The sequence below is a fragment of the Cyrtonyx montezumae genome, unplaced genomic scaffold, assembly GCF_038088225.1.
Source record: "Cyrtonyx montezumae isolate F1298 unplaced genomic scaffold, pur_monq_1.0 scaffold_17, whole genome shotgun sequence".
Classification (NCBI taxonomy): Eukaryota; Metazoa; Chordata; class Aves; order Galliformes; family Odontophoridae; genus Cyrtonyx; species Cyrtonyx montezumae.
The window spans coordinates 27474762-27501533 of record NW_027071903.1 but is presented as its reverse complement, the minus strand read 5'-3'; the positions used below and the strand labels follow the sequence as shown (position 1 = coordinate 27501533).

At 40.6% G+C, this 26772-nt stretch overlaps 1 protein-coding gene across 1 annotated transcript in view; it reads right to left on the bottom strand.

Annotated features, from left to right (window-relative positions):
• Positions 1–637: 637 nt before the first annotated feature.
• SH3GL3 (SH3 domain containing GRB2 like 3, endophilin A3) overlaps positions 638–26772 on the bottom strand; it is a 44519-nt gene continuing 18384 nt past the window's right edge. The window contains exons 2-9 of the mRNA XM_065733954.1: positions 15747–15815; positions 15162–15234; positions 13524–13667; positions 12714–12847; positions 11153–11311; positions 8246–8349; positions 6852–6979; positions 638–1429 (exon numbers count right to left, since the gene is read on the bottom strand). Coding sequence (XP_065590026.1) covers positions 1224–1429; positions 6852–6979; positions 8246–8349; positions 11153–11311; positions 12714–12847; positions 13524–13667; positions 15162–15234; positions 15747–15815 — 1017 coding nt within the window. The 3' untranslated portion in view covers positions 638–1223. The remainder of the gene's footprint in view (positions 1430–6851; positions 6980–8245; positions 8350–11152; positions 11312–12713; positions 12848–13523; positions 13668–15161; positions 15235–15746; positions 15816–26772) is intronic.

Here is a 26772-nt window from a genome sequence, read left to right as displayed (position 1 = left end):
ACTTTCCTTCTCACCATTCCTCTATCTTGTCCATAGAGTAACTGGGAAAAGATTGAAGCGTTCGGCATCCTGTGACAAACACAGTCATTACTACATCCACATTTCCTGAGCAAAGCAGAAGTACAACACAATTATTAACTCTATATGCACTTTGTCAGTCCAGGTCTGTCTGTCTTTCATTCTGAGGCCTTTTTTGCATGTTTTAGTTACAGCATTTGCCTTTTTACCTCTATTTATTTACTCTCTCCTTCATTGTTCTCCATTCTTTAAATAATAAATACACAGACAGTAGTGGAAGTGTTACTAACTTTTCATCTGTTTGTAACCATGACCAGTGATACTCACCCATTCACCTCAGTGCAGGTCTATGCAAACAGTGGAGCTAGGATCAGTCCTTGCTTGGGTCAGATGAACTTTTCTCTAATTCTCCTGCTACAGTAAAGCTTTAATAGGTATTATGAATGTTTCACAGTGATAAGAGAGCGGGACTACTCTCTGCCGTGGTACTCACTGCCACGGCGTCACAGAACAGGTTGAGGTTTTTAAATGTAGCTTTTCTTTTTCCTCCACTGAAATCTGAGTGATCCTCCAGCACAAAAACCAACGCCAGAACTATAGGAATAGAAGTGGCAACCACTCTTATCCCACCGAAATATTTATTAAGTTTGGTCAGCAAATTATAGGAATCTGAACTCTGAGAGCTTGTACTTAGTACAACAACATCGTAATATTGACAACAATCACTTTGCCTTTTGTCAGTGTACAGTGTGAGACATGGATTAACTTGTCCACAATAAATTACAGTGTGATGATGAGAAGAGCTCAGTGGTATCAGTAACACAGGAACTCATTATGGTTAGCTTCACTTACACAATTTTTAAAAATGGCTTTCAATAGTAAAATCATTGCAACCAAAGATTAAAAAAGAAAAAAAAATAAAGTCATGTACAATAACAGCAAATAAATGCAACAGTGAGCTACCATACTTCATACAGTGGTCTTCAAGGCACAAAGCAAAAAAACTGGGGATGGGTTTTTTTGCAGGTCGATGGTGTCAGGGAAGGTAAAGTTTCTTTGAATATAAAATAAATACGTTTTAAAAAGACGCATACAAAAGTCAGTAAGTCAGTCAAACAGCAAGGCTTTCACAGAATGCCACACTGACAGAACATTTGTGAATCCATTTCAGTCATGAAATCATGTTCACAGCTTGAATGACACAATCACTGAGGCAAGGGTACCATCACTTCAACATAATTAACGGGGAAGAAGCCAGACTCTCCATTTAACATCCCTTCATACCAATTCTCATCGATCTGATTGGTCAAAGTGATGATGTCCCCTTCCTTAAACCCAAGCTCGCCTTCATTTTCTGGTTCAAAGTCATAGAGAGCTTGGCAGCAAGGCTGATCCACGTGCATTGAAGAACCTGCCCCCGTGACAGAAAAACAAACAGATATTAAAAAAGCTTCGTAGCATCTCCCTATCCACTGAACGTGCCAATAACAGGATGAGAATGCAGCTGCCACAGCTTCCAGCTGCTCCTGCATTGTGGTGCCCAACTTCACACTGCTGGGGAACTGCTCCCTGAGTTCACACATTCAATTTGCTATCCACGTCCTTAGCCTGAACTAAAGCAATGGTTACACAAGTAATGGTGGTGCCTTCAAAGTCCTACAGATGAAAGCAAGCAGCAGCTCTATCATCATACAGCTTAACTGTTCCTGTGACTTATAACAGGACACGAGCAAGCAGTATAATGACCTTCAGGAAACATTACTCTTAAAATGTTAACATTGCTGTATGGAAACACAGTGGTGAGTACATACATTTACAGAGAAAAAATATACACTTTAAGGTAGAAAACAGTCACCACTAGCAAAAGAAGTTAACTTCATAAATGCAGTCACCATCGTGAGGAGGTGGTTCATGGTTTTGGATCCATGGCATAGATACATACGTAGCACGTCCCATCATTCACACAACAGCCTGTTCTGACAGAACATAATCCAATGCTCAAACCGTAACGCTCAGCTCTGTGGGCAAGGACGAGTGAGAGGTTCAACCACGTTCAGCCATAACAGACTTCCAACAATATGCACAGAACACCCACACAAAACTTCCAATCTGAAATATACTTCTAAATGAAGGAGAAAACACCTCATGCTGCTGCCAGGTAAAGAGCAGTAAAACACTACAGCATGACAAACTCTTTACCACTCTATTACTAGGATTACAGCAGTTAAACCTTTTAAGTTATAGTGGTTGTCTCTCTTGCACCATTGCAATGGCTCTCAAACATTCCAGTGGCAGCTGCCTCCCTCAGCTATCACACGTGGTCACCATGCAATCAGCCCAAAGATTCACTTTCGATTCATTTTGTACAGCAATACAGGTAAAACAGCTACGGTGTTAGAAATGCCTGGCATGCTTTTTCATCTGCTCGTCGTGCTAACGTATGGAAAACTAGTGAAAAGGGACTTCTGATATTTTTTAAGAACAGGGAGCAGAAGACTTCTGGGACAGCAGGCAACATCTACTGTGGTGATCAGTAAATGAGAAATAACATTTGTGGTTAAAACTGGTAAAGGGGAATTAATTTGGTTTGGGAGATATATTCTATCCTTTATAAATAATGACTCTTTTCTACTGTGGTAACAATGCAAGAGAGCTGTCAACACAAAGACCTCCTTCAAGACAAAGCTGCACTCGTTCTCTGCCTGGGGAACGCATGGGGCAACAAGAAAGTTTTACAAGGACAAACTGAATTACAGCTTGTCTAACACAACGGCACAGGCCAGAGCTTGTCTGGGGACATATTTTTGCTGAAATAGTCCATTCACAGAAAAGATGAGCCACAGTTTTACAACAAAAATGGACTGACTGCATTCAAAAATAGCTGAGCAAATAGCTCAGTGAGGGAGAGCTGATACCAACTCACCAGAACTGTCAGCAGCAGAAGGCAGTGCTCACAATAACTGGCCATGTTCCTGGCCTTCACCAGCTGCTCCCATGGGGCTAATTTATCATTGCAAGTCAGTTAATTTCTGACAGCAAGGTACCTGACAGGAGATGGATCGCATTTGGTTCATTTTCAGCTCCAAAGAACTGAAAAGAAGTGTCTGGCAGCCTGGAAAGACTTTAAAATAATGGTCACAGCCAACACAACCAGTCTAAGCTGCTGGATCAGTCAAAGTCTTCATTAGAGTCAGGCAGCTGCTGCTACTGTATAATCCAATGAGACAAAGCTTCCCTGACAAAAGTAATGGGGGCAGCACGATCTCCAGCACACACTGTTTAACATCACAAATTGATGACACGACTCCAGTCTCTTCCCATCTATTAAATACTCGCTCATCTTCTGCTGTTGCAGAGACTTAAGCTAGAGAAATCACACCCTTTTTTTCCCTGCAGGCAGGTTTCAGGCCTGGTGCTGCAAATTAATGTATCTCCTCAGCTCCACCATTGTGGAGCTAAACTGCCACATTTCACTGTCACATATTCAAAGATGATGGTCGCAGTGCACAGACTGCTTCAACCTGGACAGGACAAATGGAGAAAACAGCCCAGGGCGGGTTAAGCAAGCAGCTGTCTGTGCTTCCTGAAGTGTCACAGGACAAAGCCAGAACACTGAGCACTGGCTTTTTGTCCTTTCTTTCCAGAAGGAGTTACTGCCTCGTACCCACACTTAACTCCTCTTCTATACCAAGATGTATATATGTGGTAGCAATTATACTTAATAACAAGCTGGAAGCTTATGAAGATAATTAGTCCCAGCCTCCCTCACAGCTGAAGTGTGTAAACATTCAGATGCCTATGTTAAAATCCAGCACATGGCAACCAGACCCAATCAGTTCATACCACAGTCAAACCTGACAAACAAAAAGAACCAAAAGCATGATGTAACTCAGCAGTTAAGAGTTGTAGAGCAGATGATGCTCACAGCCTCAGCTGATTAACGAGGGTAACAATGAATTAGAACAAAAATACAGATTTGTGGTCTGCCCTTAATCAAAGTAGCTAAATAATTGACAGCATTAAAAAGATGTTCCTGTGACTCCAGCGCTGCAAATGTGTACAAGTCATCTGTAGTAAATAATCCCCATATGTTAGGAGCTGTACAGAAGGAAAATACCACTTCTGCTCCAAGAAATTAATACTTAACCCAGAAAGCTATAGCGGAACACAGGAAAAGTCATCTCAACACTCACAACTGGACAGAGCTAGTTGTGCTGAATGTATCACAGCTTACTTTTAACTGCCCAGTTGAAATCCATGAGCTCACTGGACACTAAGATACTACTGCCTTTAATGGCAGCATCAGGGAAGTTAAAGGTCTACTTCTTGACAGAGCCGCTGTGTAAACAGGAAGTTAAGCACAGAAGTGCTTCCACTGGATGAAGCTTTCTAAGCAAAAGGATGATCAAGTGCTGTCCCTCTATCACATGGTGACCATAACACATCATGCAGTTTTCCTTAGAGCCACCTGGTTCACATTTCTAAGTCACAGACCACAAATCACATCAAATCTGTTTCACAATTGTAAGCAGCTAGAGGAAGGTTCCCCATTTACAAGCAGGGTATATTCACCCTGCTGTAACTCCCACAGAAATTCACATGGATAATTTTTGAGCACTGAGCAGGAAGAAAGACGACAATGAACAATGATTTCAGGAGGTAAACAGAGTCCACAGCTTCAGATTCTGATGGAGGAAAAAAAATACAGATGTTCTAGGCACCGAGTCTAAGTCTTTCTAATACTAAGTCAGACTAATCTAAGTCTTTCTGATACTATTAACAACACTAATTGCAGCAACTGATACTAAAGTTTTCCTCTACATCCTCTCTTTTATGACTACGTTTTCTTTTCCATTCTGATAGCTCTAAGTGAAAACCCATCATTAGAAGCAAGCAGCTGCTGTGGTATATGAAAAGAACCGATGAATGGAAGTGGCTCACTCCTTTCCCACCTTAGTGATCAGTGGCCATTCATTTTTCAGCTCTTTCACTGAATTTTAGCTCACTAAAACTGGATTTTTCTTCTTTAAGTTAACAAGCGGGCAGCAACCTTGAGAAGTCATCTAACTTACCCTTCTCCCAAGGGCTGGGCTGCTTACCTATAAAGTACATCTTCGATCTCTCTGTGATGACAATAAGCCACTGTAAGGTGTGCAGCTGTATCTCTGCTCTGACATACTACTTTATGCACAAATGCTGAATCTAAATCTCCTGTTTCCATGTACAGTGCAGAAAAAAGCCTATGCAACTTGTCGATGTATACAGGCCTAAAAATGTCATGCTAAATTTTCAATAAAGATTGTCAGCTTTTACTGCTTTTGTCCATATGTGCTGTGAAAATAACTAGAAAGTTAAGGATTTATACGTTGCTACACACATTCCTAGTGCTTTAAATGAAATGTGTCCTTCCATCATGTCTCAGGAACTAGTGGCCCGCATCAAAGAGCAGGTTATCTCCCTCAATCCCACATCCAACAGCAGTGCAGAACTGCTGCAGCACGGGGAGCCTCACTAACACATCCTCAGGTAGCTTGAAGCACAAACAAAATGAGGGACAGGATCGTGCTGGGGGGATTTATGCTGCCCAACTACTGCAAATCCCTTCTAGCACTGATTGTATAACAGCATCATCTTGTACCAGAGTGCAAGAAAATTCAAGAGACTCCAGAAAGAACATAAAGTTATAGCTCTTTTTTCTTCCACCTTTAGTTCCCTTGTTTCTGCCCCAGTGACCTTCAAGAAGGAAAAAGACTGTAGGAGAGAGGAAGCTGGAGTTACAAACAAGAAAAAAAGAAAAACACTTCAGAAAAAGATCCAAAATCTCATGCCAAGTACAGAAGGGAACCTTGGGCTCACTGACTCCTCTCTACTCTTCTTAAAAATAACACTGATAGAACAAAGTAGCTTTTTCATGCTCTTTTCTTTGCATGTTACTGTCTTCTGTGTCCTATTACCAATCTGCCATCACTCCCTATGGGCACAAAGGAGATAAAGCAAAAATATTTACTCATGGAAAGGTTACTTCAATGAGTAGTGGCAACCATATGAAAGCTGCGTAAGCTGCAATAATTCATAGGATTTCAATAGTCAGTCATTCCTTTTTTTTTTTTCCTTCTTTTTTTTTCTCAGCAGAATTAGGGCCTAACCTAAGAAGGGACCCTACTCCCACAGCAACTGGTAACTAAGTATTACAGAACCACAGAATGGCTTGGGGTGGAAGAGATCATCGACCTCCAACCCCTGCCATGTGCTGCTTGCCACCCACTAGATCAGGCTGCCCAGGGCTTCATCCAGCCTGGCCTTCAACACCTCCAGTAATTCAGTTTAAAAAAATGCAAGCATCAGTGCATATTTTAGGGGAATGAAAGGGCCATTAAAGTAAATTATATTAATAAAATTAGGCTGGGACTAGTCTCCCTGAATTTTATATGGCTAATAGTCAAGATCCTGTGCTGATAGCTTACAGCCTCAGAGTGCTGAGAGAAATTAGTAGCTGGAGATGTTCCAGAGAGTGATCTAACACACCCACATTAGGCATCTGTCTTTTCAAGAAATGAAATGCTTTCTGCAAGCAATTCTCTCCCCTCTCACCCCTAATGGCATTGCAAAGAACCTAAAAAACCCAGCAGGATGCCACACCTCAAATTCAGATGGTGAAAGGCTGTTGAGAAGAAACCTGCTTCACAATTCCATCCAGACTTAAGTAACAAACTGAAGTCAGATACCTGGATAGATGCCTCATGAATCCACCATTCTCACAACACAAGCTATGCAACAGGCAACAGCCTGATAAAATATCCATCAAAATGTTAATTCTGTAGCCACAGGCTTACCTGATGATTTTATAGAAGAACTATATGCAATCCCATTGTACTGCTGATTATCACCAGTTTCCAGAGTTGTAGTTACTACAGGTTTTGTCTTAAATTCATGTTTAGTCCGATTAGATGCTACATATATTCTGGAACACAGAAGAGTGGCAAGAGATTCACTTGAAGGAACAAATACAGAGTTTCCATCCAGGTTCAGTACTTTTGCACTTGAAAGGTGAAGAAAAACCTTTCTGCTGTGTGGTTTTGGATTTGTATTAGTTTTCTTAGAGGAGCAGGGTGATGGTGCGAGGAGCAGATGTTATTCACTAAATGCTGCTCAATTCTAATGCAATACTTGAGTTTCAGCAAGTACCTGCTTTATTTAATGCTATGGTCCTGCTGACAGAGGTAAAAAGCTTAACAGTCTGAGTCTGAGAAGTGCTGAGCATCCACAGCTGCCACTGAGTTCAGCAGAAGTTCCAGGAATGAGCTGTCTGGAAAGCTCAGCTGTAAATGACATATGTAGAAGCCCAGCCAGGACAGAGGCCCAGGGACTGCATCTCACATGGTGCGTTTTTATTAGGAAAAAAGAAATAAAAGGGGGGGAAATGATCATTTGTACAGCAAATCTGCCTCAATACCTCTTCCTATATGTGCATGTGGTCCTACTGAGACCACCTCATCACACTGGTCCTTCAGTTGGGACGTTGCAGGGTGTACAGGCACATACTCCTGTACAGTACTCACATCCATTACTTCCATTCTATTCTCAGGAAAGCCTCAAAGAAGTTTTCTGGACTCTGACTGTACTATTAGCCTATGCTATGGCAATGCTCAAGTCATTCAGACCTCCTGTTCTCTGTTGCTTTTCTGAGTGATGTACAACTAATTAATGACATCAGCTTTTTTTTCCCCTCTTAGTATGACACAAAATATCTGGCTTTTCACAAGTTCATTACATCACAGCTGTGTTCCCAGCCAACTGGCAACTTTTTATTTTGCTGCAGAGTTTTCTAGTGCCCCAAAATCTCAGTGAAAACACACCAACTGCCCAGCAAAGACAGCAAAACCATGTTCAGAAAGCATGCAAGTTTAAAACAAAAATCTACAAACAAATGGAGGCTGTCCTGCTTAACCTCTGCAGATGTGAGGAAGGGCTCCTGCACACTCTCAAAGCTTGCTGGGCAGATCCCATGGCACATTAAAGGCTCACAGTTCAGCAGTAAACTGTCAGGTTGCAATAGTTTAAAGCAATGAAGTGCAGTAAGGCACACAAGAGCACAGCAAGAGTGCATCTGTGAGATGGTGCTACAAGACCTGCTGCTACAAGATCCCGCTGCTGCTTCAGTGGCTTTCAAATTCAAGAATCTGAACTGCAAAAGAGGCTCAACATTTCCTGATGGGTTCAGTCTTACCGGTTTTGCAGCTTACTCTGCAGATCCTCCAATATTTCTGTAGATTGTTTGTGGTAATCTAGTGCTGCTTCTACAAACACAGCCAACTGGCTAACTTGTTCTACCTGAAAGACAGAGAGTGAATAGTTTTAAGGAGCCTGCAGTACATTCAGCTGAAGGATAAACAAACATCATTCAAAACAGATCTGGTATCTCAAAAGACCGTGACATCTTGTGGGACTACTGAAAAGGAACATATGTGATTCCATCAAAAAACCTGCCAGTTGGAACCTGAACAAAACTGAGGTGCAACTTCTAGTTCACTAACTCAGGTCTGGGTGCTTAAGTCATTTCCTTTCACAGTGTACAAATCCCTTCTGCATTCAACTTCCAAGCCAGCTGTCTGTCAACACCCAAGCCTGAAACAGTCACAATGCACAAGCCCTTAGCAGGTGAGAGTGGAGCTTTCCTGATCAGCAACAAGGACAAGCTACACTGATACAACTCTTAAGCACTAATGGGTCTGAGTCACATTAGCCATGTTTATAAACTACAGTTCTGAGACCATCTGGACTTACCTCACTAGATGGCAGCATTTTATATATAAAGCCATAAATGAAACATGATTTATCTACTATTATCCAAACCTACTTGGATTGAAGAAGTATCAGCCAATCATTCAAGTGTATGAATGCTGAGGAAAGGAAGCACATGAAGGAGAGAAAAAAAGGTAACAAATAGCCTCATACTTCTTCCCCTGATGCAACCTGAAAAGTTCAAGATGTACTACAATGGAACAATAACAAATACTTATTTGTTCTCTTCCTTTTGTGTTCTTTTCCTTTAAGACAAGGAGGAGAACAGAGCCCAAAACATTCCCATTCCACCATGTCTCCACATGTTGGATCACAAGAAGGTGTCTGTGAAAGCTTTCTGCAAATGTTTTATGGACCCAAGGCAATTTTAAGCTCTCTACTTTCTCTGCTTTTACTCAGTTGAAAATATTATTAGGAATTCTGCTGGGACTCCAAGAGAGCCAAACATTGTCACACAGCATACAGAAATTAAATGCACAGAACCAAATTAACAGCTGACACAATTCCATCAAAGTCAAAAGAGTAATGTAAACCAGCTGAGGATAATGCACAATGTGCCTGGGGTTGGATGGGGTGGCTGGAGAAAATAGACAGACAAGGACTGTCAAGAGAAGATGAGTGAGACAGAAGGAATAAGGAACTGGGGACTGGGAGAAAAAAGAGTGAGTAGGAAAGAGACAGAGAGACTTGTGGGACTAAAAGGCACTCAGCTTGAGGAGTCTGAGACTGGCTGAGTGGGAAAGGCAGGAAGATGGATCTGATAAGAAAGTGCATGCAAAAGTGTCAGTGTGGGAGGTCTGGAACTAGGAGTGCAAAAAGAGATTGAGAGAGAGAAACAAAGATGTGAATCAGAACTGAACCTGGGAGATGTACCTAGCAAGGTGGCTGGGAACCAGAGCACTGAGAACAGAGACTGCAGGGCAGCAGAAAGAATGGGAGACACCTGGAGAACACAGAAGGTAAGAAAGTGACTAACTAGCATCTCAGTGAACTCAATGAGAAACTATGGTTAGACAAGAAGGCTGGAGTGAGAAGTTTGATGGTGGGAGGCAGACTGGGTCAGCACAGAACATCAGAAGGAAAGAGCACAGTTTTCTTGAAATGTAAGCAAAAGAAAGTGGGGATGGAGCAAGACCTCACAGTGACATCCAGTTCAGCTCCCTCCCAAAGGCAGAATCAGTTATACTGGTAAGTCATTCTTGATCAGTTCTCTCATGGTTCAGATAACTCCCTTTAAATCCACACACTGCTTCATCTTTGGTTTGGTGCTGTGGCTAATGAGAAACACCTGAAACATTTCTCAGCTGCTTATGTAAAGAAGAACTATAAAATACATACAATGGCAACTTGGTAGAGCCTACACTGGGACAGCAGGAACAGTGTACTGAAATTATTTATAGAGGATGTTAAATTTTCACTGCCTTCATACAGCTTGTGCTGGTAAAATGGCAGGAGTTTTTGACTTAAACATTGCTGTAACAAATACAGCCCACTCACAAGCAGTTTGGGAGCTACATGCTAGTTTATATCTGGTTGTTACAGTGAGAGAAGCTGCTCGCATTGAAAGGATCTCACTTAACAGCTCTTCTTGTTGCTTTTCTTTCTTATTCCAGCCAAAAAAAAAAATGATGGAGACTTACTAGAAAAAAAAGGATATCCTGTATTCTACCTACAGATAATAAAATGGCCTCTAAAGCATCTACCCAGCTTTGTTTTTGTACAGTTCCATGATTAACACAGGAAGAGAGCACACTAATATTCCTCTGTATGTGCACAGAAGAGAAAATTATCCAAAAGACCACAGCTGCTAACTATTTAGACATAATTTCACTGTGGACTTGGAACCAGAGCCAAAGTTCAAGTACCTGAGCACAACCCACAGACTCTATGCAGGAGCTTTTAGAACCAAAACCCACATGTAGTTCCAATTCACAGAGTCCAAATGACCCAGATCAGTGACAGATTTTTCTGTATAAGCGAGCTGCTCCTGCAAATCAGTGCAGGGTACAAATCTCTTGCTCATGGTTTAAGCAGCAAGCTCTGCAACTGCTTTAGTTCTCCTCCTTCCTCCCACTCATCTCCCTGCGTTCTTCTTGCAGTCTGTTGCTCACAGATATACATGAAACCCCTGTGTCAGTCTTGTCTGACCTGTTGAATTATTGAGTTCTCTCATATATTGCTGTGCACAAAGCTCCTCTCCAAGAGGAGGAGAAAGGCACATTCTCTGCCTTCAGCCCTTGCCTTCTGTAAAGGGTGAGATGAGCTTATCCAAACCCACACGCATTTCCCATCTGGATATACTGCAGTAAACAAAATCAGAGGACAGACTTACATCATTTTCTAAGAAATTGAACATGCTTCTTTCAGCTAATTCCTTTGACTCCTCAAATTTTTCTACTGCTTGTTTAACTTCTTCATCTGGTATCTTTCCAAGACGTTTCTTTTTATAATCATAATCCAAACGCCGTCCTTCTAGTTTCTTCAAATGATGCTAAGTAAGACAGAACATTTAGGAAAAGGTTCAAATAGAATAGGTCCGTACAAACTCACTGTGATTCAAGGAAGTTTCAGTTGTGTGTGATTACAGACATATGCAGAATCAAAAGAAACATCAGGCTCAGAGATTATCCAGCCCATCCCTTTGATCTAAGGCAGCATCAGGTACGTCCAGGACTGCATACGTGAATGCAATTTTAATCTGTATATACTTGAAATAAACAGCCATCTGCTAAGACTTAGGGAACTGGTTACCTTGATTTGCTAAGCTTAGACATCCAGCTCTTGGTATGGACTTCACTAAAATGTACATCATCTCAGATTGGACCCTGCTTCTAATTTAGAACATCTGAACGTGCCACCCCCCAGCTCCCCTGTTCTATACTTAATTCAATTTTACCTCTTGTATTATATGCAATATGACAGCTAACAGTTAAAGAGTTATTTTCTGTTCTCATTCCCTAGGCAGTACTCCAACACATCTTATATTCTTGCTTTCTTCGTTAGGTGTCAACTTGACACTTCTAACTGAAATCACTATACAAGCCTTCTGTTGCCAAAAATCACAGCACTGACAGCCTACAGGATGGACTGACAGTGACAGTAAAAAATGCTCATTAAAGCTAACATCAAACAATTTCTATCAGCTCAGAATAACTACAACTGAAAACAGTTATGTATCGTTAAGAGACAGCTACAGACATCAAGGCACAATTGTTACCTTTTGCTGTGCTTTTTACCTCCATTTATGTGCTAACAAATAAACCAGCTTTTATTTCTGCATTTCATCAGGGTTTCAACTTATTACCAAAGTCTATTGGAATCAACAGACCCAGACAAGACTGCCTGGCTTTCTTCTCAATTGTCATTTTGTAAACAAAACCTTACTTAAAAGGTTAAAAAGTTCCTCAGCATCCTATATTTTTTCCTTATAGTGGGATATGGCATTCAGCAATTCATGGCACTTTTCAGATCATTCTGTGATGCTCTGAATAGCCTTCTTTAACAGTCATATTCAGTCTCTATAATAAACACCTTTAGGTGACTGAGGCAGCAAGACAGGATAATCAGTTCCAGTAAATTGCAGCCTACTCATGTGTTCAGAACAATTAATAACAAATGTTGGTTAAAACAAAACAGTAGAAAAGTAAGGAATATAATTTTCTTCACTACCTTCTTGTACTGAATGTATAGACACTATATCAAATTGAGCAAGCTAGACTAGGTGAAAAACAGCCAGTGATTTTAAGCAGATTTCAATGCTACTTTGCTAGAGACATAAGCTCAAATGCAATGACATTCATTTACCCTTAGGCATCCAAGAAAACCTCTCAGAGAACTAGAGCCTGATTGACTCCAATTACTGATAAGTGAAGCTTTACTCTGGACGAACTTACCCCAATCTCTCTTAAATCTTTGTCCTGCAATAACTGTAGGGGATCAATGAAATTCTGTTTGACATTAATATCGAGTGAGTCCTTCACCTCTGCCATTTGCTTCATGCTTTCACCAGCATCCAGCAGTGCAAGGCCTGTGGTAAAGGATATGCTACTTATATCTCAATATATATGAAACAACAAATATAACAAAACTCAAGTGGGCATCATTGCATATGCCACAGATCCTTGAAAAGTAAAAGATAACACACTTGCTTTTCTACAGAAAATTAATACTAGAAAATTCTGCTCCAAAGCATATTCTACGTTTGTCTCCCCATCTCCCCTTAAGTCCTGCAGAAAAAAAAGCAACAAAAACCATATCTTATAATACAGTTCTCTCAAGGAGGCATATTTTGTGTCTGCTGTTGGCCTCTGAAAAGTAACTGTCTTTCCCTCTCCCTCCTCCACCTCCTCAAGAAAATCTTTACTTCTCAGATACTGGAGAACCATTTTTTTTTAAAGGTTAAAAAAAATACATTGCATCTACAGATTGCTCTAAATTATTTAGCTTTGGCAACTTAGAAACTAAATAATTATCTTAATATCAACCATGAAACAGAATTAGTCAGTTTCAATCCATCTGCAATAGAGGTAGACAAATACATGGAAGCATACACGGAAGCGTTACGTATTATTATATCAGTCATTTCCTAATCACTGTACTTTCTCTCTTACCTGGATTATCTATTTACATGGGTTATATCACTGTGTAATATTCTGTGAATAACTTTATATGGAAATATTTTCAAAGGAGGTACACAAACTCACCAAACATAGAATCATCGCCAAGCTCTCTGCCATACCGTATCATGCAGTCTCCCAGCAGTCCTTCTGTCTGAGGATAGCCTGTGGTTTTAACTTGTCCTCTGATCTTTGACATAGTGTTCAGCATTCCCAGCTTGGCCCTGTATGCTAAAAGTAAGCGAACAAAACAACAAAAGTGATAAGAACAATTTTTAAATTAATTATATTTAAAGTAATAAATCAATTAAAGCAATCTCACAAAGCAAGTCACTAAGCTGGTTTGTAGACCCATAAGCCTTTTGTTGTCAGTATTTCAGTCAAAAGTTGAAGAAAGATTCTATTCATCAGTCACATGAAACTGCTTTATTCCCAGCCAGATGGGCAACATTTCTCCAGACAGATACAGAGTGGGAATGCTTGCCACCTTTTATGGACATTCACCAATGTTCACATTCCCTTAGGTATTTCTGTTCGTGAACTCCATTAAAAACACTGCAAAAAGCAAACACAGAATGTGCTCCTATAAGCACAGCCAACACCAATTTCATGCTCTGCTTATGATAACTTTGTAGTACTTTTCCCACTTTCTTATTGGTTCCATTACTCAATGACAGTAATTTTTTATTTTTGCATAAAGGACAGATATATGTAAATTAATTTATTTGGGGGCTGCTCATATCACAACAAAACCATACAGTTATTCTTGTAACGTTTTCCAGTCTACTCCTATTATCACTCAACAGCTTCTTCAGTACAGTAATAGCCAAGAGTAGGGCTTTAGCTTAGAAACATCAGCCACGGATGGTGACTAACTGCATTTTGAATACCCTACCTGGGCCTTGCTAAAGTGCTGAATACTCTCATCCTGTTATAGGCACAACCCATTAGTTGCTTCTTCTACAGACATCAGCAACATAGGGAACTTCTCTGGAGATCTGAACCTTATAAGGAACCCAGAACAAACAGCTCTCTCTGAAGTCATCACATTCAGCTGACTAAATGTGAGTTCAGCCACACAGCTCCCACCCCCCCAAAAAATAAAGATGCCTCTTCCAACAGTTGGTTTGGACAGTAAATTAAGCTCTTAACAGATAATCTTCGTAATCAACAGTAAACATAAATGTGCCTTTTTTCTTCCTCAAATCAAAATTTTAGAAACTTCTGTTAACTGATTACTGAAATTGCACTAAACCTTATGGTGTCTAGAAAAAAGCAAAGCTTCACTCAGACAAGGGGTAGGGAAGTAACAGCCCCATTCCCTACGGCTACATAACCAGCAGCATCCTTGATGGCAACAGTGCATGAGCTAACTTCAGTGGCATTCTCTTCACTTTTGGGATCCAAACCCCACTGTAGGAAATCCAGCACAAATGGGAACAGCAGTGCTGTATTACCATCCCAGGTCACCCAACACATCATGCACATACAGCTGACATGAGCCCAGTGAGCCCAACACACTGTGCATCCCAACCTGAATGCAGGTTGCATGCATATTTTGTAGTTCCACTGCGCAGTACTGTTCTCTGTACTTACAGGTGAGATTCTCTAGGACATCCAGAAGCCTCACAATAATGACCTAATCACCTTTTATCCACTTAAGATGAAAACTGGAGTAAGAAGATAATTTTCAGCAAACTCTGACCCCTATTGTTACTACTCTACCTGGATTTGGCTGAAGATACTCCGTGGATTTCGACAGAAGCTCTGCTACAACTTTATTTGTAACATCAATTTTCTGAAAAAAGGAAAGTAACGAAGTTAGGAAAAGCAAATTTATCACTAGAAATGTTATAACTTGATTAGATATCCTATTCTAGCTGCCTGTGAAAATACATGTAAAATAAAGCAAATATGGTAGCTTAAAATAAATGGTTATGTGTATTTGAGCCAAGATTGCACCAAAAATATATGAATAGGCAGTTAGCACTCAGAAGGAGGAAAGGGAGGAAAGTTGCTATTAAAATGGGGGGGGGGGAAACAACTTATCTTTAAGGATCATCAGTCCTGAATACTGACCATGCTTTCTGGACTACAGTTCTCCCAACAGTTGTTACTGTGACTGTTTTTCTCACCAGGTGAAAAAATCAAAAATATCCTAGCTGACAGTCTTGGTGTCAGGGTCATTTAGACCAGGAGTTTGCACTGTCTTCCCATTTACGTTTCTAAAATGCTATAAAAGTCCTGTATCTGCACTGTTTCTCTTTTTGCACAGCGGCAGAACGTTAAAAAACATGTTGTTTTCTTTACCCTTTCCATCTCTTGAAACTCTTCATCTAATTTTGTTCCTTCAGCTCCACTGATCTTTTCACTGAACAGCTGCAAAAGACAAATTAAAACAACAAAAAATTGCATTATTATTTGTAGAGAATAAACATCTCTGAGGGTCACAAGAATTCACCCCACATTGGAAAATATGCAGCAAACATTTGTAACTGTACAAGAAAAGAGAAGCCCTTCTTTGGAAACAAAACAGATTCCAATAGAAATCAAGAGGCTTGATATGAATTTAGAAAAACTTCACTGAAGTGACACCGCTAAACAAATAATGACTTCTCACACTTAACAGTTTGTACCCCACTGCCACAGAGAATCCAGTGTGTTCCAGACACTGTGACCAGAGCGTGACAGCAACACTTTGGGGTGCTTTTTTCCAGCTCTACCTCTGACTGCATTCTGGTCCTGTATGCCGTTAAGTCCAGAGATAAACTCCCATTCCTCCCAATGGGAATTACTCACTATACAGCTCTGTGGATGGAACAGACTTATGAAAGCTGCTGCACTGTGACCACCTGCGTGACTGAGCACGTTTGTGACCCTGAAAACAAAAATCCACACATTCTTCAGAAAATCCGAGCAATAGTTTTAAACAGAGGATTTCAATAAACCCTTTTCAGACAACTACAGTGTTATCCAACTTCTGTATGAAAAAGCTTCAGGCCATCACACAGCAGTTTGGCCCCAAGTCATGGCTGGGAATCAGCACTCCAGCAGCACTCTGTTATCTGCTCCCTGCAGTGCACGGCACCGATATGGCAACAAAATGAAGAAAAAACACCAAAACAGCAGGCAGACCTGTGTGAAACAGCCTTTGAAGCATCACTCCACTATAAGACAAGTGGTAGAACACACACTCACCAAATATCAATCACGAAGTCTTATTTTTGCAGGAATTGCTTGGTAGATGTTAGATTTAATGGACTCTTTGCACTGACCATTTGCAGCATGAAGTAAAATCCAGACCTAATTCTTCAGCTGCTGGCATTCCCAAAATCTGACTGCAGTAAAGTGTTTAGCCCACCCTCAGCACCTTCTAGAAGTGAATTTATCTCACCAAATCGACCTCAGGGACTTGCATAATGTGAAAATAGGTCATGGCTTCTTGCAGCATAGTGCGTCTCTTCTGCATGGCAGCCTGCACTGCTCAGGTGTGCTGAGAGCAAACTGCCTGGCCAAAACCCAGCAATGAGCTGATGAAGCAGAGCTGGGAACTGACCTTGCACCAGTATCACCCTACCACACAGCCCAAAATTGTATCTGCTCAAGGGAAAACGTGAGTTCAGAGAGAACCACAGTGCTAATTACTTCCATAGGATTCATGACTTTTATGCTTAATATACCAGAACGTCCAGAAACTTTAAGAGATTACTTATTTTTCAGAGCCCTGACAGAACAAGCACAAAAGCGGACCAGAGACGAAGCAGCTTGGGTAGCAGCGAGTCCTTAGAGCCACCACCACTGCAGAGCAGTGACCCGAGGTCATGCATGGAGGGGACACTGCCCAGATCTCTGCAGATGCATCTGAGGATACGGGATGAGATGGACAAAGGTGCCCTTACGGAAGGTGAAAAGCAGCCCAGCACAAACTGGGCAACTTCTCAGTGCTGGCAGTGCACCTCTTTTCTGTATTATGTAAACTCCTAAAATTACCAGCACTATTTTCCACAGTCTCACACATCTTGCTTCCCCAGAAGACTCTGAGCAGATCTGTGGTTTCCTGAGATCCCCTCCAGCAGATCAGAGGCAGTGGGGGAATTATCCCTCTTCAGCTGAATTTGAGAAATCCACATTCAGTATTAACCCATAACTGCCTCATTGCAAATAATCCATCTCTGTGTTGGCAAAGGATAAATGCAGTGAGGTAGCACGACTGCTTGACTGTGGAAGGATAATTAATAATAAATTACTGCTCCAAATGACTACAACAATGAAGTGCTCCACTCCTGGGAAGAGCTGGACATTTCAACAGGAAGCACAGTGAAGGGGCAGAAAGTTCAGCCACTAATGGTATTGACAGGGAGAAAACAAACAAACAAAATCCAAATGACTCCCTTTAATCACTGGAAAACCACTGTTTTCCTGTGCTGCTGCTGCTGCTGTTTTTACCAGGACCACAGCTGCTGTGCTAAGGCACCCACTGGGAGCAGGGCCATGCTGCCAGACAGGCCACAGCAGCAGGCAGCACTGCCCGTCCCCTGCCTTCGACCTGCACACATACTGCCCTGCATGGGTGCTGCTGATTTCTCTTCTGAAACGCTGTTTTTGAAATGGGTTACATTTAGCATCACCCACATGGAGAGAAACTATTTGCAGCAGCCCTGAGTCACTCCTTGCAAGAGGTTCATACTGATCATACTGAATTCAGGAGTTGTGAAACTTGTACTACTATTCTTCCAATCAAAAATCATAGGATAACAAATTAATTTTTGAAAGTAGATGCGTAATGGAGACAGCTGCTGAACTTTAGTTCTCTATCTGCATCATTTACATGAACTGTATCAAGCTGCAGCTTTGAACTTAAGTAGAAGCATGCCAACTACAGAGAGGTGTAATTACAAGGGAATATCTGTCAGTTTTTGTGTGACAACTTATCAAAGACAAAAGTGCTGCTGCCACAAAGTACATACTTGGTGGGAACTTGAAATTATCTGCATAGGAAGAATCCTGATCTTCACCTCCAAAGTAGGGAACCAGGTGGAAGGTGCTGAACCCCTGGACAGGGACAGAGCCAAAACACTGGGCCTCTGAAAAACCCAGATCATACTACAGTGTCCACCATTACCTTACTGCTCCATCACTAGGCATGAAGCTAATGCCATTCATCAGCCATGTTTCTGGTGAAGCTCATTCAGGTTCCTCCAGATCAACATGTGTGCCCAGAGAATGGCTCCACACCTATGAAATAAACATTTCTCCCCCTAAGGCATTGGTACAACTCCCTCCATTGCACTTAACTTGCTAAGACTTGGTGAAGTTGGACTAAAACATTACCTTTGAATACAAACACAAAACCAGTTTTAAATCTCCCAACTGAACTTACATATATACACAACAGTGAATTGCCATAAGTAATTCCCTACAAAACATGTAAGCTCTGTAAGACAGGAGACCTTTCCCAGTACAGATACAGTACAGTTTGTACACAAATGATCCTTGGCTATAACTTCTTGCTAGATCCTACTGCTCTTTGTAGTAATGAAAAATTGAATAGGATATTGTGTCAGAGAACCTAAAAGTCGCTTATGGGCTCTTTGTGGTACTCTCTGGGAAGGCAAATCTGGAAAAAAGAAGGGGGAGGGGGGTGGTGGAAAAAAACACTTCAGCTATTATGATTTCTATATCTGTATATCCAACTCTTGTTCAAAATGCAAATTGCAGTTTTGTTATACAGTCTTAAAAACCTGCAAATATTTACCCAAGGAATTTATAATCCAAGGAATTCTCTGATAAAACATTTTTTTCCATAAAGGTAGTATCCAGATTTTATTCTCACATCTCCTAGTTAATTTCTTTCAGATGATGTAATTTTCTTCTCTCATCTCATAATGAAACAAGGGTCTATCACACAAACTATCTTCTGTTTAAAATAAAGTCTATGCCTCAACAACACTGAATGAAAAAGGTCTCAAGGTTCCACACAATTTTTAAATGCTTTCTGTTTGAAGTATGTTAAGATTTATAGTTCCAACTGCACAAGAATGGGGAACGTCGCCGTTCTCACATGGGCTGTGAAAACACGCTTCAGAAAATATGCTGTCATTTCCAATGCTTTGTATATTGCATCCACTAAATTTAAATCACTATTCTCTTTCGTATTTCACTAAGGAAGGTTACTGTATGCCAGAAACTTGCAGAAATATTGCAGACCAACAGAGAGCTGATAAAACTCTCAAAACAATTACCCTATTTTTTTATATATCCACTGGGTATTTTGTAATACGAGTTAATACTATTCTTGCTGAGCCAATAAATACCTGCACACATGCTCTGACCTTCTTTTTCACTTGCTTTGCTTTTGTTTTGCAACAGATGATCGATCCATCACAGGGTTATTTTTTGGTCTTGAACTCCACTTGTTTTAACAGTAGCCAAGTAAGTCCTTAATTACCCAGCGATTGTCTTGTCCATAACTGGCCAAGAAATCATAAAAAACTATTTAATGACCGAATGAAAAGTATTGTATCCTATTAAAGACCTGAGAGTTTCTAATGACCCTTCACCGAGTAACAGCATTTATTTTGTTCTGAATCAGCTGTTGAAATTATCTGTTGAAACTTTAATGGGATGGAAAATTCCTTCGTTTGTCATAAATATGCACAGTATCAAGGCCTGAGGCAAAAGCCAGATTTTAAGGCAGAAAAATCTTTTAATGAAAAAGCCAAAGCTATGAAAATACTTTATAAAAACGGAAATAAGCAATCAATTGGAAAAAATAGGAGATTCATCCCAAAGTTAATACAGAGAAAGCCAGGAAATACTTTAACTATATGGCTGCATTTCCCACAGAAATGTATTACCAGGCCAAAGTGCACAAATACATTAAGGCACATCTTTAAATACAGTGCTCAGTACAAAACACTACATTCCAGTATGGTTAACACATAACAGCTACACTTCTCTTAATAAATCATTAAAACTTTCAGCTCTTGCCCTGAAGCCACGTAATTGTTTTGTTTGGTGTTAAGCTGTTACGCACAGAAGATTTAATGCAACGTGACAATACTAATGGCCTTCTGAAGAACCTTATTAAATGATATGCCCGTCATAAACAATGGTAAGAGTAAGGGGGCTGGCAGGATTTCTTCTGGCTGAAGTAGAATCTCCTTGCAGTGCTTGCCCTCCTGAGAGGAGATTTTTCTTTCTTTTCCTTTTCCACAAAGCTCATTCAGACTGCAGAACCAAGATGACAGATATTTCAAGTCAAACCGCTTTTGATCTGGAGTCTGGTGTTCTGTTTCGTGCTTCCAGGCTCCTCTACAATGCAACATACGTTCACTGTTTTTCTTCCTTCCCATTGCCCCGTGCTGAGAAGATACATTAAGATGCACATTTCCAACAGAGAGCTAAACAAAGAGCATGAGAGACAGTGGAACAGCACCAGGGGATGTTAAACCCAGCAGGTATGAGAACAACGGCCTCTACAGATGTCTTGTCCTGCACAAGGAGTGTCCCAGGACAGGGCCAGCAGCCACACAACACGGAGGATCAGCTCCAAATCAAAATGGATACTCAACACCTAAACAAATGTTTTCTGAGGCTCTTGGAAAAATACAACAGGCAAAAAAAAAATCAGATTACAAAAATGTACCTGAGGACATTCCTTCAGCTATATTGACATAGCTCACGGTATCCAAATGCTTTGGAGAAAATCCAACCACCTCTTATTTCAGGGGCCGAGCACTGAACAACCTGCAACAACTCTTTTGTTGCCTTGGTACGTTGTGTTTTCAATGAAAACAGGAATATCATTGCTCTGACAGACTTGAAAGAAAAAGAGACCACCCCCCAGAATAAATAAGGGGTCCTCCACAAAGTGCATATGCTTCAGTTTTGCAAATACAAAACACTCCAGCTTACCTCCAGCAATCACTTACACTTGCACTTAAATCAGCACTTCAGTGTACTGTAGGACAGTGCTCAGTATCTCACTGAATCAGCTCAAAAGGCCAACAACTTTTCAAGGAATACTTCACAGCTTTTTCTTCTAAATTTCAGGCAACACCAGCACAGATTTCTCCAAAGCACTCGGGGAATAGGTTCATAGGTTCATAAGGTTGGAAAGGACCTACAAGATCATCTAGTCCAACCATCCTCCTATCACTATCCCTACCCAACTACTAAATCAAATCCCTTAGCACCTCATCTAAACACTTCTTGAACATCGCTAGGGATGGTGCCTCAACCACCTCCCTAGGCAGGCCGTTCCAGTGCCTGACCACTCTTTCAGAAAAAAAAAATCAGTCACAATGATTTCTGACAGCAACAGAGATAAATGTATTTTCAAAAATAATAACCAAGAAGCTATCAGGGTCCTACTGCTGCCAAATCCAAATGACAGAGGGCAGGAAGCTGCCCCTGAAAATCAAATGCTTGCTATTGCTCCCATGGCCACATCAGCGGTATAAAAAAAAGTCTCTGAAATCAACAGTGCTTGTACATGGATGTTTAAGGAGTGAGGGTAACAGTTCATATACAATTCTAAATTGTAATATAATGTTTCTGAATGTGTGAGATGTTAACATTAAAAATTATAACTGTATTTGCAAACAAAGATTAAAAACATTATTGTAATATCTACTACAGAGTACATTTTTATATGAAAGCAAGGAGACAGATAAGAAAGGTTACATCCAATGGAATGATTCTCTCGTACCTCTCCATCCATCACAAACAGTTTAACCAGAGCATCAGAGGAGAACATCCATGCCCATAGGAATTCACATCCCAGCATTTCACCACAGAACTCTATTCCCAGATATTCCAAGTAGAAATATAAAGTCTGAGCTAGTACATGTCCATAGTTCAAGGAAAGCTCATGGCTATGCTCACAGCCTTGAGGGCATCTGAGCTTCATTTAGGGATTTGTGATAGATCCACCAGCAAATCCTGTCCCAGTAACAAACAAAAATCAAAATACCAAGCAGGTGTGAAGGCTTTAAATACATATATAGTTGAGGCATTAAAAAAAAATATAGAGATGTGCTATGTTTGAGTACTTGCTAAGATAAGTTTCATTGAAACATTTCTTCAATACTCTAAAAAAAAAAAATACAATTCATAAACACAAAAGAATTGAGCTCTGCTTCATTTTCAGAGCACAGACTTCTGGAGGAATTCCATCTTATATCAAAAACAAACAAGCAGCCAGACCTTCTATAAGGACATCAAAAATCTCAAGGAACTGTTTCCCAAGAAAAACATACCTTCTCTACAAAGGGATCTCTGAAACAGGCACACAAAGATCAACAAACAAAAAGTACCAGCAAAGCTTTTGTACTCACAAGGAACACTCTTATCCTCACTAATACATACAAACCCCTGATTTCATTATTTGTAGCTTCTGACACAAACAGGATCCACAAGGTTGCAATAGATTATTTTGAAGACAAATGAATGGAGGTACAAAAGCATAGGACAAGCAAAGGATAGAAGGGAATTCTGTTTGTGCACAACTGGCTGGGAACAGGGTCCTGCAGATCTCCTGCACAGTAACATTCTGGTGTGACATCAAGTCCAACGCAAGCACTTTGCCCTTAACAGGCTCCATGCTGAGCCTATCTTCTACAGCCACATATGACCCAAGGCATGGGGAAAGGGCATGCAGCAGCAACCACTACGTGCAGCCCTACAGCTGCCAGCATCAGCAAGAAGGGACTCAGTCCATCAGTACTCCATACGCTCAAAGAAAAAGTATCCCAGTTGACAACATGGAACACAAGGCCTGCAGTTACCATGCTGAGTCAACCAAAGCCACAGCAGCTGAGCTGCAACAGCACAATTCTGGCAATAGTTCAAAAGTGGCAGCTCAGCTTTATTTAGAAAGGAAGCTCAAATTGTGCTAGCCTCGTACTCTGGGATCAAGAAAGCCCTGGCAAGCACTCATACCTGCAGGACCATTTGAGCAATTACATCCTTGCTGATGCAGGAGTCTAGGCAGGCAAACTAGATGCCCCTCACAGAGATAATCCACATCTCTTTCAGCAAAAAAACAAACAAACAAAAAAAAAAACTCTAATCAACTGATTAATTGGATGTTCTGCTGGAAAATTAATGGTGCTAGAAACTCACAGCCATGCAATAAGAATTCCTGCTGACTTTAATTCTTTTACATACAGTTCTCCTGTAGCACTTAGTGTGATCTCCCCTAATTTAAATCGATTCACATGAACAAGAACTACTGAAGACACCTAGGTACATCTTAAAACATACTTAATCCAAGATTTATTTGCTTAGGACACCACAGCGAAGAATTAAAATGCACTGAACACAAGAACATTACATAAATGAGGTTACTGGGTGAGCAGTGCCACCTTCTCTTCAGGAAGGATTTACTCAAGTGAAAAAAAAAGATGAGAAGGAGTTAAGAGTGTGATGAGCTGAAAAACCAACAAGATTCTGCACAGTTGAAGCAAAAGGTTCTGCCACCTGGAAGTATTATCACTACAGAAATTTTTCAAAAGAGAAGGGCATGCTGCTTTGACAAAACTAACAAATGCTTTACATAAAGACCTGCGGGTACCATGCAAATGAAAGGGCCATTTCTCCAAGTTCCTGGCATCTTTGCCATTCTTTCTGCTGTCATAACTGAAATGCATGAAATATTCTTGTTCTTTCAATCAACATAAAAAGGAAAGAGATAAAGGAATAGCAAAGGTTTGAACAGACCCCTATCAAACCGAGTGTGCTTTTGTTTCAAAAGGAGTAGAATGAATGAACAGCTTTCACACTTGCGCATGAAACCCAGGAGGCATTAGGGACCTGGATGCTTCTGAAAATCTCACCATGTGCTTATCTGAATCTCAAGGTGTTTAAATACTTCTAAGAAGCCCAGATCATGAGACTCAGAAGCACACCCAACTCAAAACACTGCCAAAATATGAGCTCTATTTAATTTCAGATTCAAGTCATAAAAAGCTGACAGAGGCTAAACTAACTACTTCAGTATTAACATCACTTAATGCCTTCCTTTAAAACAGTATCTTCTACTCACATTTCTTCTATTAAAGCACAGCAGAGGGTTCCCTTGTTTATGAACATAAATAATGGCTGCACAAGTGGCGGGTGCTTTCTTTTAAATAAGCTATGCAGACACAACTTAGCAGAACCAGAAGTAATAGAGGATGCGAAGTAATAATTTTGACAATCTGAAAATATATTTCCATAAAAGTAAACTACATGTTTAAAAATTAGGCCATAGAAGAAGGACGACTTGTACAACAGAATTCTGATCAATGTCTTGTGGCTCATAAGCACTCTTCTTTTCAAAAAATGCCTGTTCATTTGAGCTAGCAACACTCTGATTTGATGGCAATCCTACTACACAAGAGACATGTGTAACAATACTAAATCATAACAAGAGCTTCCCTCTTCTATTCTATTCTTTTCCTGCAATTGATTCAGTAAATTTCTTATGGGAGTCTCATGTCCCTCCTCCTTTTGTTACCTCTCAAATCCCAGTTATCTGCACTAATAAAATTAGCTCAGCTTGGCATTCATATCACCAGTGCCACAGTTAGAATAAAGCTTTACACAAAACTGTGGCAGAAATTAAAACTCTGGAAAGGATTAAACATTTAGCACTTCAAAGTCAATTCATTTGAAATCCTATTTATAATATTAGCACTTAATTTTGTATTTCAATTGTGAATCTGTAAGAATTTAGTTCTCCTTTAACCAAGTTTTGCTGCAAATCCCCCTTTAAGCTGGAGGATCCCATCCTCCAAGTCTTGGCAAGAGGAGGCCCATGGCTGTGCCGACCATCCTTGGACAGCCAGCACAGCTCTGATGCTGGAAAAAGAGGCACAGGAATGAAACGTGACCCTGGCAAGAAGGGATGCAAGCAGTCCAGTACATTCCCTAGGCAGTCTCTACCAGCTGGGTTCCCATACAGCCTCCATGACAATTGAAAGCTTGCTGAATCTTCCAGTGAAGGACCAAGTAAAAGAACGAGGGAAAGAAGCAAAACTGATGCCTCTCTGTACCACCAAGGTTAAATCAGTGCCACAAACTGCTCAAAAACTGAAACAAGAAGCAGGGAAAGGGTGAGCAAGAAAATCACTTTACCACAGACAGCGATTGTGTTACACACAGCTCTGTGCCAGGGGCACTCAGTCCTGTTAAGGTACTAAACTGTGTCAGGTTTTCCTGGCAGCCCTATTTTCACACTCTCCTCACATCACAGTACATAATTGCAGGGCTGTCACTTTCCCTCATCTCTTGAGCATTTATTATAAGCTTTGTAGATTTTTCTCTCTCTGAGAAACATTAAGCAAGCCAAGCACTGATCACTGGTAGCTCTGCACATTTTTCTCCCATCACCATCTAAGTGAGGAGAATTCAAGTACCCTTTATCACAGTTTTCATACATTCTTGGTACATTTTAGGGCTAGTAATAAAAATACTCATCCCTTAAAGTCACCTTTTTGCCTTTCAGGTTAGTCTCTTTCCACCAGTACTGTTTTTCCATTTAGTCTGTCCTCCTCATGCCTCATCCCTCTATATGACTTCTTTCTCTTTGTCATAGGTTTCTTTGAGTTTCCTTTCTATTATGGCACATGCTTCTCCCCATGCATGGTATGTGTAAGCCTCTGCTCCAACCCCAAACAAGTCACATGCACACCAAAAATATAAAATAAATATTTCCTATTAACTTTCTTCCACAAATGGCTCTTCAAATAGGTGACTTCATGAAATGGATACCAGGATTCTGTAAGTTTCGTGTTACAGCCATCTAGGGACCATTCTCCATTGATGCTTAAGCACAGTTCACACACAAAATATTGACACTGCTGAACCACAAATTTCAAAAGAAAAGATTTTTCATTGAAATCAGTGGGACTGGAATGGGACAAAGAGGCAATGGTGTAAAATATGAAAGCTGACTTTGATCACAGCAAGTTTTTGTTCTTATTACCATTTATTATCTCCATCTCGCAAAGTGCAAAAATCAAGTCACTGGCATAGCCGTGTCCAAACTACCTGTCACACTGCTCCAACAACAGTCCCTGCTGCGTGACCCGAGGGTTCAGACGTGAGCCAAAAGCAACTCCAGCATGAAAGCCTGGATGTTAAGTAAAGCACTTCATTCCAGCTTCAGAGCAAGACTCAAAACATGCTTAAACAAACAACACTGCTTTTCCTCCTTGTAGACAAATGGGGAAAGCCTGCTTACTGCATATGGCTTATACTTTTGCGTGGTTAATAATCCTCATTTACCTTCCAAAAGCAGCTGGAGATTAGAGACATTGCAGCAAGATTTGTTTTCCCTTTTTCTAAT